Source organism: Erpetoichthys calabaricus, chromosome 9, assembly GCF_900747795.2.
Source record: "Erpetoichthys calabaricus chromosome 9, fErpCal1.3, whole genome shotgun sequence".
Taxonomy (NCBI): domain Eukaryota; kingdom Metazoa; phylum Chordata; class Cladistia; order Polypteriformes; family Polypteridae; genus Erpetoichthys; species Erpetoichthys calabaricus.
In genome coordinates, this window is record NC_041402.2 from 58,805,350 (window position 1) to 58,824,453 (window position 19,104).

A 19,104-nucleotide genomic window follows, 5' to 3' on the forward strand; every position below is an offset into this window, starting at 1 on the left:
ATTAACTGCTGATGATGTAGATCGTTTTGTCTGTGCTGAAATTCCAAACAGAGAAACCTGTCCTGACCTCATTAAAAAGATTCAGCATATTGGGACTTGCAAGATTACAAATATTGTTTTTACAGAAGTTCTGAAATAAAAGTGAAACTAATGAAATAGCAACAATTCAAAGAAAAAAACAATCTTAAAAGTGTGTATCCGGAAAACCAAACACGGGGGTTGGCGAGCGAAGCGAGCAGAGGGTGAAGCCCCCTACTTTAAATTAATTTTTTCCCTCTTCCAGAAACACTCAATACCTCAGAATGATAAACTGAAAACTAGAATTCATATTTTTTTCAGATTTACTAAAAAAAATAAAATAAAAAAAATTAAATATCACATTAATTCAGTACTTTATTAAAGTGACTTTGTTAGCAATTATGGCCTGGTGTCCTTTTGTGTGTGATATGATAAGCTTTGCACGTGACTGTGGGGATTTTCTGCCATTCTTCTCTGCAGATCCACTCAAGCTTTGTCAGGTTGGATGGAGTTCATCAGTGGACCACCATTTTCAGGTCTCTCTCTGGGATGTTCAATTAGGTTCAGGTTTGGGCGCAGACTGGGCCACTCAAGAATATTTACACAGTTGACCTGAAACCATGAACAACTGAAGCAGGTTTTCATTAAGGCTATCTCTGTACTTTGTCTATTCTGCTCTCCCTCAACCAAGTCTAGCCTTCCAGGTCCTGCCACATAAAAACAACCCCACAGCATGATTCTGCCACTACCATGTTTCACCATTGGAATGATATTGCACAGGTGGTGAACATTGCCTGGTGTTCTCCAGGCATTATGCTTAGAACTGAGACCATACAGTTCAGTCCTGGTTTCATCAGGCCAGAGAAATTTGTTTCTCGTAGTCTGAGAGTCCATTTAGGTGTTGGTTGTCATGGAACTTTTTACCATTTCCACACAGGTTTTCTGGACTACAGTCAGAGTGACCATCGGGATCTTGGTCACCCCTTTTAAGGTGTATCTCCCCTGATCGCTCAGAAAAGGCTGTGGTTGTTCCAGATTTGTTTCATCTAAGAATTATTAAGGCCACTATGCTCTTGGGAACCTTTAACTCCACAGACATTTTTAGTAGCCTTCTCAGATCTATGCATCAACACAGTCCTGTCACTGAGCCCTGCAGACAGTTTCTTCAACCTCGAGGCATGTTTTTTGCTACTGTATATTACTCATTGTCAACTGTGGAACAGTATGAGATATAGACAGGTGTGGGCCTTTTCTAATCCTGTCCAGTCAGTTGGATTTACCATATATGGACTCTAAACAAGGTCTTGAAACATTCCAACTATGACTGATAGAATGGGATACACATGAGCTAAATTTCAGGAGTCCTAGCAAAGAATATGAAAACTTGTGTCAATCCGATATATTAATTTTTTATTTTTAATACTGCAGTATCAGAGAAAAGAAATAAAAACTATGCATATTCTAAAGCAACAATACTCTACTATTGTGTTACGTTGGTTTTGCCCAGACTCGAACCTCATTTTTGTTCCACACTCAGACCCACAATGTAACAATTTCTAAAATCACTCAGTATCCACTTTTTTAGTGTGGGTACTCGATAGGGGCCCAAGCAAATGTAACCTTCTACGGCAGGGGATAATTTCAACTCTTTTCTGTGCAGGTATTTATTTATATGTTTTTATACTTTCAGCTCTCACTCCTTTTCCATACAGTCCTCATTCTTCTTCCTCAAAAGCCTACTGGTTACTTTTGAATTACTGAAAAATAGTGTGCTCTTGTGGATTGTTCTTCCTACTTCCCACTGAAGCCGCACAGTACAAGGAGGATTTCCTATTGTGTTTGCCATTTGACTGTATAATTATATTGTAACAGTCTGTTGTGGAGGGCAGGGAACATAAAAAGTTTATGCCAGAGCCATCCATTAGGCCTTCTTAATGTACAGCAGAGAGAAAAATGGCCTGCCAAACTACCAGGCTTGTTTAGTCAGTTGGGTGGTGCATCTGGCTAAAGTTCCCCAGGAGAAACCTGTTTGTGACTGAATTGAATCTGCTTTAGAGAATTGTTCCAGCACTTTATAATGTACATTAATAAATATATAAAATCATTTTTTCTTTCACAGAAATATTTCATGGTATACAGCGCTTGAGGCTGAAATAACAATGCGTGTGCCACAGTCACATGCTTTTATTGATCTGGATAAAGATTTCACCACAGGTATGTACAATATGATAGAATGATATATATATGTATCTTCAGTTAGTTCCAGTTTTTCTTCTGTTTAAATTAAATGAACTAGCCTTTGGCCTAGTGAACTAAAATATTTTAGACATATTTTAGTGATTGTGAATAGCCAGTAACTTTATTTGACTTTCAGTATAATAGATAAGTTCATTTTCAAGGTAATTTAGTTAGTGGATATCGTTTTCCTTTACTTTTTTAATGTACATATTTGCTAAACAATAAATAAAAAGATCTGCTTGTTTCAGAAGTCTGTTGAGTGTTATTCTTTCTACTGTTTAATTTGTGATTTGAATGTCAATAATAATCAAGTGGCGTTTAGATTTGATAATTTTCTTAATAGCAAATTAATTTTACTATCATTGAACCTTTCTTTGTATTAAATGTTATTTAAGGATTGGTATGCCATTTCAATATTTTGAAGCAAGCTTTAAAATGCAGTTTTTTTTAACTCCTGTTTATTGATGTGACTTGATTAACATCTTAAAGGCCTTTACCTATGTTTCAATTCTTTCTTAATTATTGTGGACTAAAAGTGTCTGTATTCCTTTTGTGTTCCACTTGAAAGTAGATCCTTAGATTTGTATTGTGTACCCCAGTGTATATGCTACTAACATAAAACAGTTTCATATTCTACTAGAATTTGTCAGATTGGAAATATTTGTCAGATGCTATACAAATGCTAGACATAACATGCTTGAATAAAATAAAGGTCAGATTCAATAGCCTTGTAAAGAATAAGAAGATTGAGGCAGATCAGGCAAAACATAAAGTCAACAATTCTGTGTATTTTAAGAGAAGATCAGTGCAGAGTGAAATCTATAAAACAGCTGAAAGGGGAGTGAATTATAGGGTAGTATTTTTTTTTTTAGAGTTGTCTGTTATATTAAGGAACTTTTTAAATAGCCTAGTCAATAAATGGCTAATTTCCTGAATTTAATTCAAAATATTTAGATAATAATAAACCATCTGTTGATGGGAAGGGACAAGAGGAGTATATTAATCTGTTGCATTTTCACACAAAAGATACAATGCATTTTGTAAAAGGAAGCAAGTTATTAAATAATTTGAGCAGAGGTTAAATACCGTTTCCTTGACAGAATCAAATTAACCAACAGGTATTAGGTTGCATTAGCACTTCCATTCGGTGGATTATTTTCTCTAATCCAGGTTTTCTAAAGTTAATCACCCTGTTTGTCCTCCACAGATGGAAGATTTTCAGTAATCTGTTGTTTCTATCAATATGTTAACACACTGTTCAGAGGCTGAGGTCAAGATAGGAAGCGTTTTCCATTCTTGGATTCAGTGCATTTAAATTGCTGTTTAGCAAGATTTATGGGACTGACTGACAAATTCTCCTCCTACCTTCTAAACTGGATTAGCCTACCTTTAAATATTTGATTTCACTCTAAATGGTTATTAAGAGGCATGTTTTATAGACTTATTAATATTGTATGTTAAAATAGTAAACTTTAATTTAGTGGTTGTTACTATGCAAGCAAATTGTTTTATCTAATTAAGAGAGTAGAATAAAAATAGATTGTTATTAGTGGTGAAGTGATTTGCAAATTATTAATTTTTACTTTTTAATATTGAATAATTCTTTTAATTTTGTAAATGTTTATGGTTTGCAGAATTGTTTTTTAGACTGCTATGAAATTCACACATTGTATGAGTCCTTAGGCATTGAATTTGAGAATTTTTAAATGTAGTACTAGGGTGTTGTACCGTGTTAGCCATTATGAATGTACACATTCAGCCTGAACATGACTGTGTTATGAAGCAACCTTACAAATGTTATTTGTTTTTCAATACTGTCTTACGTCACAAGTATAAATTCAAGCATACAGTATATACAGTATACATGTATACGGTCAGGTCAGATTTGGGGGCATGCACTGGTGTAATGTGTTGTTGCACCCACCTCATGATGAAATAGCTTGGGATCCTGATAGGCAACTCCCCCAGGCATACACACAGTCCAGTCCCACCCTCCGGAAATTACCATCTGCCACAGCCAGATGTAACGTGGGTGTCCCTTTGGCCTGGTCCAGCCACTTGGGTCCTCAGCAGTGAGGATCCTGTGAGCTGGATCACCCTCGGGGATTCACGCCACATGGCCATAGAGCCATAACTGACAGTCCCTCAATATTGGCCCGGCATTATATATACATCTGTTGAATTCATTTGCCCTTTATAACACCCTAAAAATTTTCATATCTATGTCCTGCACCTGTTATTTTCATTTTGACCTTTCAATTTAGTGCCACAGTCTCTTTACCTCATAAGCTCATCAGACAGTTGCTCCTTTCTCCTCTTTTCTTTTTACACATTTTTGCTGTCATTCTCCCCAGACTGACTGTTTAACCTGATTGTGAAATAATAATGATATACAGTACTATATGGAAGAGGTAAATGGATTTCTGGATTTTGCAAGAATAATGAATAAGTTTTTAAAGTTTAATATACTGTACTGCAAAATTTCATATTATGTTCAATGTAAAAGAATCGCTGTGAGAAATGCATTTGAACAATTTGTCTTAGATAATCTGTTTTCTGCCACATTTTTTTGACTAACCTAATGTGCTAAAGCCATTATAATAGCTAAGAGGAATGAAATATTAAGCACTTATTGCAGGGATAAAGTTTTTGTGAGACCATGTTTACTTTGGGCCAATTTAGACTTATAAATATCCAACATTCTTTCATGTATCACAGTACTAAAATTTGATACGTTAGCAGGTATCTGTGGAAAGAACTGACTTTTTCTTCCAGGCTGATATTATATATGAAATAAAGCTGCGCACACAGTGAAGCATCTGAACTTTGACTACAAAGAGAAGACCTTAGGACTCAAGCAATTAAATAATCATTTAGGGAAAGGAATTGTGGTTTTGGACTTTGTGAGCTTCAATTTTACATTTTGATATGGGTCTAGTAATGTGTTGTAAGACATAATAACTATCATGTATCAAATTCTGCCTGTTACTTGACTTTTTGCTGGCTCTGCTTTTCAGTAAAGTCCTTTAAAATCTCTGCTGTTCAGAAATATGCCTTGGGACCCAGCTTGTCCAGCCGAGTATAACAATTACAATGGCTGACTTTTACTTTAAATTTTGTATGCTGCAACTTTACTTCATTATGTGCATGCATTGTAATGATTAGTTGGTTTTGGTCTTGCTATATTTTAATTTTATTCTTTACTGTTTTTTTCTTTGCTGTTAGAAAAATCTTAGTGCTCCATTCTAATGCAGAAAAAAAATTATGAACAAATTCATATTGTCAGTTTGCACTTGTACACCATAAATTACAGTAGGAAGTTTAAACTGTTTTGTCAAAATAGAGTAAGAAGTGTATCAGCAGTCCCAAAGTCTGGTATTTTGTACTTGGAATGCTGTAGCAAGAATCAGTATGGCTTAGAACACAATGAGAGGTAATAATGACATAATTGCTAAAACACTGTTAAGACAGATCTGACGTTTTATAGATTGACACCTAGGAATGGATATATTATGTGAAAAAAGGAAAGAGAACATTTTGGGCATACAAAAATTGTTTAAAAGTGAAAAAAATTAAAAGTCATTGGAAAGCAAGTTTCACAAATGACTTGTATCAGTCTTGTTTTTATTCATTTTTTTCTAATGCAGCACAGTGGGGCAGTGTGAATCACTTCATGGATCCATCATTGTGGCTTTGAGTTCCGAATCCTGACATTGTTTGTGTGGAGTTTGTATGTTCTCCCCTTGTCTGCATGTTGCTTCAGCTTTAGTACAGCTCTACCAAGACGTGCCTGTTAGTTTGTCAATTCCAATTTGGCTCCTGTGTGAGTGTGACAGTCAGTGTGTGTATGAGTGGGCCTCTGATGGACTGATGCCCTTTCAATCTCTATTGCCTGTCTTAAGCCCTGTGCTGTTAAAGTGGGTTCTAGTACCCCATGACCCTCAATTGGATTAAGTGGATTTGAAAATGTTATGCAGTTTTATTTTTCTTCCTTTAATAGAATTAGATTTATACTTTTATCTCCTGGTTTAAATTTGAAATTCTAAGCATGAGGTGGAATTCTTTTTTCATTTCCTCTTAAGTTATTTGAGAGTATGCATTAGAGAGCACATTACTTTTACTCATTCTGTTTGTAACAAGAGGAGACCAGGTGTTATGGGCTGTCAGCAGCATAGCTTGGCTTAACAAATGACCTTCTTTTTTGGGCTATTAAATCGTGGGATGAAAACTTGAGGGGTGTTTATTTTCTTTGGATGAGAAAAGGCTCACTGATGGTGAGTTCATAAAGAGAAGAGACATATCCTCGCTCCATATAACATGTTTTCTGGGGACTTTAAAAGTCACCTCTAATTCAAATATTTCTGTGTTTTGGGGACTGCCCTTTTATTGTAAGACTGATAAACTGAAAATACTATTTAATATGACTATCATGCAATATTAAGAAATAAAATATACTATTCAACAAACATACTCTCTAATTATGAGGGTTGTTCTCATTGTTTTTATGTGCATCTAATGAAAGACATTATAATCTATTTACTATCAATAAAAGGAAACTCATTATTGACCAATTGGTTGGCCATTATGTCTTGAAGTTTTTTGTAGTAAAAATGGCGCCGTCTTTCGGATGAGATGTAAAACTGAGGTCCTGGCTACCTGTGGTCATAAAATATCCCTTCATAAAGAGCAGGGTGTATCCCGATGTCCTGGCTAAATTGCGCATCATTTCCCTGTCCATTCTTGTCCCCTAATCATCCTCTTTCTCTAACAGGCTGTTTCTCTCACCCCTTTATCACCTAATAGCTAAGGTATGGTGAGTGTGCTGGCGCACAAATGGCTGCTGTCGCATCATTCAGGTGGATGCTACACGTTAGTGGTGGTTCAGGTGGCTCCCCACTCACTATGTAAAGTGCTTTCAGTAGTGAGAAAAGAACAATATAATTGTAAAGAATTATTATTATTACTGAATATTATAGGGGTTAGGTGGAAGTAAATGATGACCTTCAGCAAAGTAACACTAAAACTTTAAAATGTCCTTATGTTTTTATCAGGTGTGTTTTTGTGTTTTAGTTGTTCAAAACCAGTTTTATTACAGCAGACACACAAATAGACAATTAACTATGTATGAGAAAAAAACTCGAAATGTCACTGACTTAATAAAACATAGCACACTAAATGTTTAAAAGCCTTTTTTTACACTCTTGCTATTTACTGCAGGCATTTATCTCTGTATATAGAGAGGTGCTTTGGTTTTTAAGTACCTATCCCCAGGCAGGATATGGTATAATATACAATTTTGAAATTGAGTTCATTTACTGTACCTTCCCTGGAGATGTCTTGTTGGTTTCCTTAAATTCAAATGGATTGATAAAGTAATTGACTAGGCTGTGAAAACAGGAGAACTGGAAAGAAAATTGTGATCATTTAATCTTTCTGGGCCAGCTTATTCACTGAAAAGTCTAATAAAAGTCATAGTTTTGGATAAATATACTCTATATTTTTGGTCAAATTATTGAAATTGTCAATGAGTAACAAAACCATGTTTAAATAGTTGTACCCAGTTATTTTGTTGGTCAGTTTTTAATCTGTCTTTTCATTAATTTTGCTTATGGTGTAAAACAACAAAATCTACTCTTACCTCTATCTTAATTCTTTTTTTTTTCTTCTAATTTCTAAGTTAGCTAATTCAAAACATCAAAGAATTACACCAGCAAATGTGGAATAATAATATCCATTCATCCAGTAATTTTATGTAACCTCTGTTATTCTGATAAGAGCCACACACGCTGGGGCCATTCTTGACAGCAACAGAAACTGGGCAAGAACTTGTGGTGGCATGTCTGTCCATCTCAGGAATTTTTTACCATAGTTTTACTTATCAAATACCCAGGTAGGAATCTTCCCTGTTCATGTGAATACGCTCCTGGACACAGCTGGTTTTAGTGCACTTGTTATTGTCCACATTATAAAATGTGACACAGGTATAAATAGAAATAGAGCTTTTCAAATTACAATTTTAAGAACTAAAGCAAAGCTTTGGGCCAGAACTGAATAGATGATCATCCTTGGAATTTCTTCCTCAGTCATGTTCCAGTTTAATATAGACTGAGAAAATGTGAAGATTATATGCATTACTCAGATAATAGTAAAGGGTATTCAGGTTTTATGGGTGATATGCAGGTATTTGGACCCAACATTGCATAATCTTTAGTGCTGCACAGGGTGATTTTGAACCAGAGAAATATTTGTATTTAGTAATGAAATACAGTATGTCGTTCTGACAGTACTACATGCATCCCTGTGAATCCATGTTTCAGTTAATGCAGTATTTGTCATATTAATAGGGAGATGTGCTTTGAAGCAGTGAAACACTAAGCAAATGTTATTTTGGTATTATCGTATGGAGAAACTCATTTCATTACCAGTGTAGATAAGTCAAATAACCACTTCATTTGACACTTCCCAGGTTAGATTATTTAAAGACTCCAAATTAGTCCTATATGCATAAATGTGGATCCATATTAGGTTCCCTTGCAGCCCTTGAACTGCATAAACCAATTAGAAAGTGGGTGGATGTTAAGGCAAATATCTGTAGACATGCTTATTACAATCAGAGAATGAATACAAGACTGTATATCAAGAGTGTATACAACACTGTGCTAAAAAATAAATTGCCATCATTTCATCTCCCTCATTGAAATGCATTACAGTAATCCCTCGCTATATCGCGCTTCGACTTTCGCGGCTTCACTCTATCGTGGATTTTATATGTAAGCATATTTAAATATATATCGTGGATGTTTTTGCTGGTTCGCGGATTTCTGCGGACAGTGGGTCTTTTAATTTCTGGTACATGCTTCCTCAGTTGGTTTGCACAGTTGATTTCATACAAGGGACGCTATTGGCAGATGGCTGAGAAGCTACCCAACCAGAGCGCGTATTACGTATTAAATAAAACTCCTCAAATATATTGTGAGCACGGGGGCTGTTCGCACCCCTAGAGGATACGGCCGCTCCTCAATAAACGCTGAAAGATTATCTTCACATTGCTCTCTTTCTTTCTGGGCTTACATATGGCTGATTTGTCAAGCGATATGCTTCCAGCACGTGCTTCGCATACTTAAAAGATCAAACAGCACGTATTGATTTTTGATTGTTTGCTTTCTCGCTCTGACATTCTCTGCTCCTGACGGAGGGGGTGTGAGCAGGGGGGCTGTTCGCACCATTAGACGATACAGACGCTCGTCTAAAAATGCTGAAAGATTACCTTCACGTTGCTCCATTCTGTGCAGCTGCTTTATCAAGCGACATGCTTCCTGCATGGTGCTTCGCATACTTAAAAGCTCGACGTATTGATTTTTGATTGTTTGTTTGTTTTTCACTGTCTCTCTCTCTCTGACATTCTCTGCTCCTGACGGAGGGGGTGTGAGCAGAGGGGCTGTTTGCACACTGGCCTAGAGGATACGGACGCTCCTCTAAAAAATGCTGAAAGACCACCTTTACATTGTACCGGCGGTGCTTTGCATACTTAAAAGCCAAACAGCCCTATTGATTTCTGATTGTTTGCTTTTTTCTCTCTATCTCTCTGACATTCTCTACTCCTGACGCGCACTCCTTTGAAGAGGAAGATATGTTTGCATTCTTTTAATTGTAAGACGGAACTGTCATCTCTGTCTTGTCATGGAGCACAGTTTAAACTTTTGAAAAAGAGACAAATGTTTGTTTGCAGTGTTTGAATAAAGTTCCTGTCTCTCTACAACGTCTGCGTTTCTGTGCAAATCTGTGACCCAAGCATGACAATATAAAAATGGTTTCTACTTCGCGGATTTTCACCTTTCGCGGGGGGTCCTGGAACGCAACCCCCACGATCGAGGAGGGATTACTGTACACAAGTTAAGCGATTAGAGCTGACTTCTGATTTTTCACATCATTGTGTTCTCAAAGCATCCATGAATGTATTTCTGAACAGGAATTTGCTCATGGTGTTGCTCCCTTTCCCAGATTCTATTAGCTCTGAGACAGCAGTGTTGGGACACTGACATGGGTCACTGATTTAAACAGTAACCAAATCATTACCTTTGCTAAAGTACGGACTATGTGTAAACTGCTGCTGGCAAAGCTGATGACCTCTGAAGGATCCTCTTGTGTAACAGCTGCCACTTTCTCTCTCTCTCTCTCTCTCAGCTGCACATCATGCACTCCTCCTCTTCCATTCGCAACTCCTCCCATCTAATCTGGATCTGAAAGATGTCTTTCCTGTGATTCGATATGATGTCTTAAAGATCATAACTAGTAGTCTATCTTCGGCTACAGTTCCTTGTGCTTTCAAACACGCAGTTGTACATCCAATCGTGAAAAAACCTGATCTTGACCCTGCCGTCTTCTCCAATCTTCGTCCAATTTCCAAACTACCTTTCCTGTCAAAATTACTCGAAAAAGTAGTTTATGAGCAATTAATTCACCACCTACAGGACCATCAGGTAATGGACCTTTTTCAGTCAGGCTTTAGGCCCCAACACAGCACAGAAACCGCGCATTTACGTGTCCTAAATGATGTCCTTTTGGCATTGGACTCAGGACTCTACGTGATTATGGTTCTTCTCGATTTATCTGCTGCCTTCGACACAATCGACCACGACATCATGATCTCCCGACTCGAATCCTGGGTTGGTGTATCTGGCTTAGCCCTCGACTGGTTCAGGTCATATTTCTGCAACAGGACTCTTAGAGTCATGCTAGATGATTTTTCATCTGAATCAGTCCCACTCCCATGTGGTGTCCCCCAGGGTTCCATTTTGGGGCCACTACTTTTTTCAATTTACATCCTGCCTTTAGGTGCAATTTTTAGAAAACATGCAATCTCGTATCACCTATATGCTGATGACTGCCAAATTTATTTCTCCCTCAAGTCAACTGACTCCACTAAACCTCTTCTCAACTGCTTATCTGACATTAAGGACTGGCTGGCTGTAAACTTCCTTCACCTGAACGATTCAAAAACCGAGGTCATTGTTTTTAGTCCCGACCGCAAACAGACCCTACCCCTTGACCTCGACTTTCTTCCCATTCCAGTAACTTCGTCTGTTTCCAATCTTGGAATCAAAATGGATATGGTCCTGAAAATGGATGCTCAAGTCAACAGCACAGTAAAATCCTGCTTTTTCCATCTCAGGCGAATTGCCAAACTCAAACCAATTCTGCCTTACCACCTCCTGGAATCAGTAATCCATGCATTCATTACGTCCCGGCTCGACTATTCTAATTCCTGCCTATATGGTATTAGTAAAGCCACTCTTTCGAGACTCCAATTGGTTCAAAATGCGGCTGCAAGACTTTTAACTGGAAGCAGCAGAAGCCAACACATTACACCGATTTTAAAAACCCTACACTGGCTGCCGGTTAGCTTCAGAATTGATTTTAAGATACTCCTCTTAACCTATAAGGCACTAAATGGTCTAGCCCCTGCCTACTTGAGTGTCTTGCTCCATCGTCACAATCCCCCTCGTGTTCTTAGATCCGCAGATCAGCTGCTCCTAACCGTTCCCAAGGCACATTTTAAAGCTCGTGGTGAAAGGGCTTTTCCTGTCTGTGCACCCAAGCTCTGGAACTCCTTACCTTTAGTGGTTAGGCAAGCCACTTCAGTCACCACATTCAAATCACACCTAAAAACGCACTTCTTCACATTGGCTTTTAATTCTTAACCTGTCTTATTCCCACTTGCTTTTTGCTATTTCTCTGTTTTATTGGGTCCCCTGACCTGTTTTTTTTTAGTGTCTCTGTTTTAATTCTCTCTTAATGTTTGTTTTTTTAATATTTTGCTTTTAGTCTTGCTTGTTTTAACTGTACAGCGCTTCGGTCAGTTGTAATGCTGTGTTTTTAAGCGCTTAACAAATAAAAATGGTATGGTATGGTATGGTATGGATCATGGCTCTATATGTCTGAACTCAGGAATTCACTCAGAGTGCTGCTTCTTCCTCCCAGCAGCAACCCTTACTGAGTTGGTGTGTGCTGGGATAGCAGCCTTGTATTAACCTTTGTTTATCCAGCTGCCAATAAGACTCCTGATTTAAGGGTTCTTGTGTGGAACAGGTTGTTGTCTCTCTTAGTCACAAGGTGCACAGTCCTTCATTTTAACTAATACCATATTTCTGAATTACATTACCTAATAGCAAGATGCTGTATATACAGAAAACCACTGGCTCCAGCACCAAAAAAAAAATGAACACCATGTCTAACTGTGGACAGAAATGAGCAGGTATAGTCTTAAGAGTTCTGCACATATTAAAAATGATCTTATGAATACTTGATATGCAATTAAAAGTAGTACCCAACAACTAAGTCATTTCTCAAATCTATTTAGAAGGATGCTATGATCAGTTGTATCAAAAGCTGCACTGTATTTAAAAAATAGTAAAGGTGGAATGCCCTTTTTCAGAGTAGAATAGAATATCATTTATAACAAGGGTTAAAATGGCTTCTGTGTTGTGACCAGGAATAAAGCCAGACTGAAACATCTTATAAAGTTTGCATTTTTAAGAGAAGCTTCAAATTGTATGGTTACAATTTTCTCTAAAACTTTACAAATTGGAAATTGGTCTTTAAATCTTCAGAAAAATTATATCTTCATGAGTCTGTTTCTTTAATAGATGTCTAACAATTTCATCTACCCTGAAGAAGGGGCCTGAGATGCCTCAGAAGCTTGGATATTGTAATATTTTTAGTTAGCCAATAAAAGGTGTCATTTTACTTGACTTCTCATTACATTTCATTTTACATGTCATTTAGTATTTATTGTGTGCTGTTTTGGTTGTGCGACTAATACTGCAAGTAAGATTTTCATCAGACTAATAGAAAGAGGGACTAAAGAAGCAGTAGTAGTTTTCTTTTTTGAGAATTAGACGTAAGTAACAATATTATTACTATGTTCTCCTGTTCTCTCATCAATTTAAATATAATGAAACGGTGAGTGAAAGGGGTGACATGCATACAGTGCTTCTAGATTTTAAAGTTAAATGCTTGATGTTTTATTTTAAGTTAACTAGTTTATTATTAAATTCATAAAGTCATTGCTACTAATATTACGTATTAGACAAAGAGCCCGTTTCAACAACGTAAGATGAAACGGGCACGAGTTTGTGTCAGCAGTGTATGAAGAACAAATGATAAGTAACAAAGAAGTTGTTTTGTAATGATTGTAGTCCGCTTTACTCATTACTGTACAGGCTTGTACTGTTAGTTGATGAATTTTCCAGGCCTATAGTATAATATTGAATGATGAATGTTCCAGTACAATATGGAATAGTAATAAGTATAAGCACCACAAACCTGATATAGGTGTATTGAATGAATGCATAATTGAATCAGAATGCATAATTAGGCCTTGAGATGTAGTCGAAATCGCCTTTCAGGCCTCTAGAGCTTTAATCGAAGTCGCCTTTCTCTTTGAATTTTTGCGGCCGTAAATCCGCCACCTGCCGCGATGTTGGGGTTGGATGTAGGTCTCGTAAGGTTTTTCGGGCAGCTGCGCAGAAGGTGACTGCGCATTCGTCTCCGGACGGACGTGAGTGAGGAGGCAGGCGAATTATGTATTAAGATAATTATGTAATTTCAAATATATTGTCAAGTTATCTATCATTATGAATGAAACTTAAGTATTATTGATATTTCCATTTATTAATCTGAAAAAGTAGCCAAAGCATGCCTTATTCAGAGTATTCTTATTAATATTAATACTTTTATTCCATATGGACTAGGAGATGTGCAACTTTATCACAGTTTAAACTTTTAGATTAATTAGTCAACTAAATGGAGCTCCACCTTGATAAGTCAGCTGCCTTCCTCAAAGGGCAAAAATCCACATGGTCTGCAGCGTAGCCTGATGTACCTTTTTTAGTTGACATTTAATAAGAGAAACTTAGCACATTAAAAAATTCTATTTCCTTACATTAATGGCTAAGGTAAATCACATTTTCTTGTAAAACAACTAATAAATATAGATTTTTAAATCATAAGTTCACTTGTTTCCATGTTGAGAAGCATGGTTAGGTAAGTTACAGGAGGAAAAAAAAAAGCAAGTGCTGCATATTCTTCAGACAAGTAATCATGATGCTGTTTCATCTCTTTGATTCATGTATATAGTTTATTTCTAATATTAGAGATGTTAGCAGATTTTCTGATATCAAAATTTAGTATGAAAACTATTTGCTTTGAATATGTAACATAAACGTCTCTTTGATTGAGAAATATTGAGAATATGTGTTCCTTTATTTTCAGTCTTTTTTTAACCAGATGTAAGGTAGTTGGTGTTTTTTGCAGGCTGTTTGCCTAGTCATTCTCTTTGTCTATAGCCTTTCAAATTTTGTCCTTATTGGATTCTAATTTCTTTGAGTCAAATGTGCACAGTTTACTAGAAACAGAAACCTAGCCTAGTGAGGGGTGATATGGTAAAACAAAGAAATATGTACAGTATATACATTTTATCCTGTACATTATTTGTTGAAGTCAACTTTATATTTATTTTGAAAATTTGAATATTAGCATGCTATGAAAATTAAAATGTACTATACATTTCATGTTCCTTTTTAATTTGTAATACCTTATACAGTTTTTCTAAACCCATGACCTTGAATTGGATTAAATGAGTTTCAGAATGTTATTTTAAATGTTATAATTAAGCAAGAAGGGTCTCAGGGCTTTGTCTATGCAGAAACTGCAACGTACAAGGTATTCTCAGAGATTCTTAGTATTTCTTAGGAAGATCCAGATTGTTGCACTTATCCCCTAGAGAAGTGTGTTTAGTTACACTTGAAGTGCTGACCAAAAATATGAATGTTTTAAGAGGGTTTCAAATGTATTTTTGGCTGCCTTAAAAACAATAGGTTTATATTAATGGTGGAATTCAATTTTTGTTCCAAATAACACTGCCACAAGGTGACCTAGAGGAAAATACAGTATTTCACAAATCCACTGCAAGTAGACAATGTTGCATTACACACTCCCAAAGTGAAAACATTTCAGAGTTTATGAAATATTTCTCTGTTTAAATGTCAGTTACATGTGGATTCAATGCGTGCTAACATCATCACACTTTAGTGAGTGAAATACTTTTAATTTCTTATTATGATATATATGGGGTCTGCAGTTCCAACTCTGCCCACATGAAAGAGATCAATATTTCAATTAACCCTCATGGTTATATTTTTAATCCATATCCACACTGAAAATCTTGAGATTATATTTTTAACATTTTGAGTTTTCATAGTTAAACAAGGAGAGAAATGATTGGTTTTGCTTGTGGATGTGAGTTCCTGGCTTCTTTATTAACTGAATTGTTTCCCTTAGAAAATTTGTATTAGTAGCTAGCTGCTGACCCGGAGTTGGTGGGAGATCCTTCAAAGAGAGGTGGAAACTAGAAATTAAATAATAATAGGAATAAATAAATACTGTGAAGAATGTCATTTTCATGTAATTGCAATAAAAGCATACCTACAGTACAGCCATAAATAATAATTTTACATTTAGTCATATTTTTTGACTTGTTATAGTAAGTAGAAGATCAGAATTTTGTTGTTTGCTTTGCATCTTAAGCATAATTTTTGAAAGGTGAGAATTATGGGAATTCATTTACTTTATGTGTTGTGGTGGGGGTGTCATGTTATTTCCTAAAGACATTGTTACATTTCCATCACAAAAAACTTGCAACAAGTTTCACGTGGATAGCATATCAAATTAAAGGTGCAGTTGCTGAACTTGAGCCACTCCTCAGTTGTTGGAACTTCTGCCATAAGTGCATCATAGTGCAGTTTTGATTTTTGTTTCTGTGGAAGGCATGTTAATGCAGTAGGTAGCATTGCTGCCTCATGGGTCCAACACTGTGCATGGCTGCTACCTGTGTGGAGTTTGCATGTTTTCTCTGTGTATGTTTTAGTTTTTGCTGCAAATACTCCAGTTTTCCTCCCATATCCTTGAGACCTGTGGATTATTGGGTCAGTATTGTCAGATTACTTATCAGAGTTGTTACTTTCTGGCATTAATTTAACTGGCAGTTACAAGATTGCTGCTTAATTCTGTTACTTCAGTATAAGACTGCAAGGGACGAAATCCCAGAAGCATGAGACAAAAAGCAAGGCTCCATTTCATTGGGGTGCACACTTACTCGTGCACAGTAACCCCTGTATTCAGTCACACCTTAATACTTTAATTGAAATCACCCTAAAAGCCAAATTATTATTTTTTTCTTTTTTTTTGTGAACAGTCACTCACAACAGTACTGGGTGCAAGGTGAGAATGAATTGCATTTTAATTTAGCGTGATTGTCATTGTTGTTAATGTTAGGGGAGTATCTAATTTACAATCATAATCTTCAGTATGTGTTAATATTTTTTAAAGTAGATAGCTGACAATAACCCATGAAAAAATTACGTAATATATATGTATAATTTAAAATACAACACATTTCCAACCAATGAGAAAAGATGACACTTATAAGTAATAAAAAAAAGCATTGAATATGGTTTGTCAAGTTGATCCACATAGACAGAACCTGTTTGAATGTTAGTTTTCACTTTTGCCTTCAACTCAAAGGTCTACATTTATACATCCATAATGCAATCAGTGGAAAGGCTGGGACAGTAAACTCCACATGCTTCAAAGAACACGTGTGAGTAATAGCAGGGATGTGAATGTCCAAACTAATCGAGTCCGTCTCTGTATGAATGAATTCATTTAACCTCTCTCTTTTATGTTTGCCGAAATAAAGTAATTAACTCAAAATACTGCAAATTCATTTTTTCAAAGAAACTAAACATCAGTTTGTTCCATCTGGATGAAGATGATTTCTTTATGAATATTGTGTAAGATTTTCCTCTATAAAGCATCTCAGCAAATCAATATTATCTGTCTATTAGTACTTAGCGTTAGAGTAGCAAAGTTGACTCACCAGTCAGTTTATCAACAATAGTGGAGGCAGGAGCAGAGGGATTAGGTCACACTTTGTGCTGTGAAATGCAAATCTGAAGCAAACTCCAATTGGATTAAGAGCTATCAAAAATCCAGTGGTCTCAGCCATCAGTTTTCCATTAAACTAGGTCCTCTGTAGAAATCATGAATCAGTTAACACACACAAAAATATATTTAATTGATTTTTATTGTTGTAAACGATTAATAAAAACACAAAATGTAATCTTTGAAATCTTAAAGTAAGCATACAGTAGTGCATGTTTTCTCTGGATGTGTTTTTAATACTGTTGTCAAAATTATGAATGAAATAAATCAAACAACATTTCAACCATTCATAAGTTTTCTGTCCTGCTTTAGCCAGTGCAGTGTGACAAGGAAAAATATTTCACCTTTGAAAATCTATTTGTTTTCCTCCATCCATTAATTTTCTCATGAGGCATTATGAAATAACTGGGAAATCTCCTTCTAGTAACATGAGGCAATGTGAGTGAACTAAATCTTCCTTATGAGTGCAGCACAAGGTTCTGCTTCCATCTTTCCCCACAGTGGCCAGCACAGTGCATCAGTGTGGTCAGTCTGCATTCCGCTACAGTATTAGTTCAAGACACTGTACAGACAAACAAAAGAGGCACCACTGCATGATCACTGGAATGTTTTGAAGTGGAATTGATGTAATTTGTTATGGAGTGGCTTTGTAGTTGGTGCTTGTAAATCTAGTGTCCCTGTTTCAGTGTGTTCATATATGTTTTTGTGGATATTCTAGTTTTCTAAAAAGTTTCAGAGTGTGTGTAAGCTTAGATGCTGCGGCCAAACTGAGAGTATACTATATGTTGTAGTATGTTGTAATGGACTGTTATCCCAAACTCTTTTAAATTCTAACCTGTGCTACATTCTTCCACTATCTCTGAAATGGGGCACTAGTGATCTTTCTATTCTTTCAACACACTGACCAGAAAGTCACATGTACCGAAGAATGCATGTTTTTTCTCAGAAAATTCCTATGATTTTTTTGAGTCTAAACCCAATGACACAATGTAGCACAGCCAGTGTTGGTTCGCTGCCCTCCACCTACTGGCAGAAAGATATTTTGCAGTTAATTAGCTGAGGAGGAGGCCCAGCTGCTGTACTGCTGTGGACAAAACATAAGCAGAAGTTTCACTTCTGACACTCCCACCTCCATTGATCTCTGGGCAGTGAATTTATGACATCTACGCCAAAAGTGGAAGTGGGCATCTAGAGCATTAGCAGGGTCCTTCTTATCCTGGCATGAATTCTTGCAGTGTTGGAACATTATTACTGAGAATTGTCTCATAGTCTGTAGGCTCCACTTCTTTTATCAGTAAACTAACAACAGACAGTTCCAAACTATTTTCACAGAATTAATTTTCCACCAGCTTCACAATAGATATACTGTATCGCATCCTGGACTGGAACAAAGACTAGAAGCAAAGGTCAGCCACGGGTTTGTCATCCTTAAGCTACCAGGTAGATCTGTTGCTTTAGAAACTCGTCCTGCAGTTGTTCAAGTAGGATGTCACCAATGCCCTATTGTCACTTCAAAGTCAGGAGAATTGGTAGCAGAATAGTTATGTCAGTCCATTTGCAAAGGTGGGCTGTGTATTCCATTGTCATTTTTTGATACAACTGACTTTCACAAACAAAAACTATGAACAACTAGATGTTTAACTTCCCCAGCCACTGTTGTTTCTTTATACTTTAGTAAGGGAAAAGTCCACTTTTAGACCTAAGTACAGTATAATGAAATTATGGCTCAGTGGTGGTGAACACAGACTTTCTGGACAAATCAGTTATGGTACCTTATCTTTTATTAAATATTTCAATTAGTTTATCTATCACCATGTCACCTTGCATGATTCATGTTTAATCTAC

At 36.4% G+C, this 19,104-nt stretch overlaps 1 protein-coding gene across 1 annotated transcript in view; it reads left to right on the forward strand.

Moving 5' to 3' along the window:
• itfg1 (integrin alpha FG-GAP repeat containing 1) overlaps positions 1–19,104 on the forward strand; it is a 450,065-nt gene that overhangs the window by 34,244 nt on the left and 396,717 nt on the right. Inside the window, exon 6 of the mRNA XM_028809647.2 lies at positions 2,138–2,232. Within this exon, the coding sequence (XP_028665480.1) occupies positions 2,138–2,232 (95 nt within the window). The remainder of the gene's footprint in view (positions 1–2,137; positions 2,233–19,104) is intronic.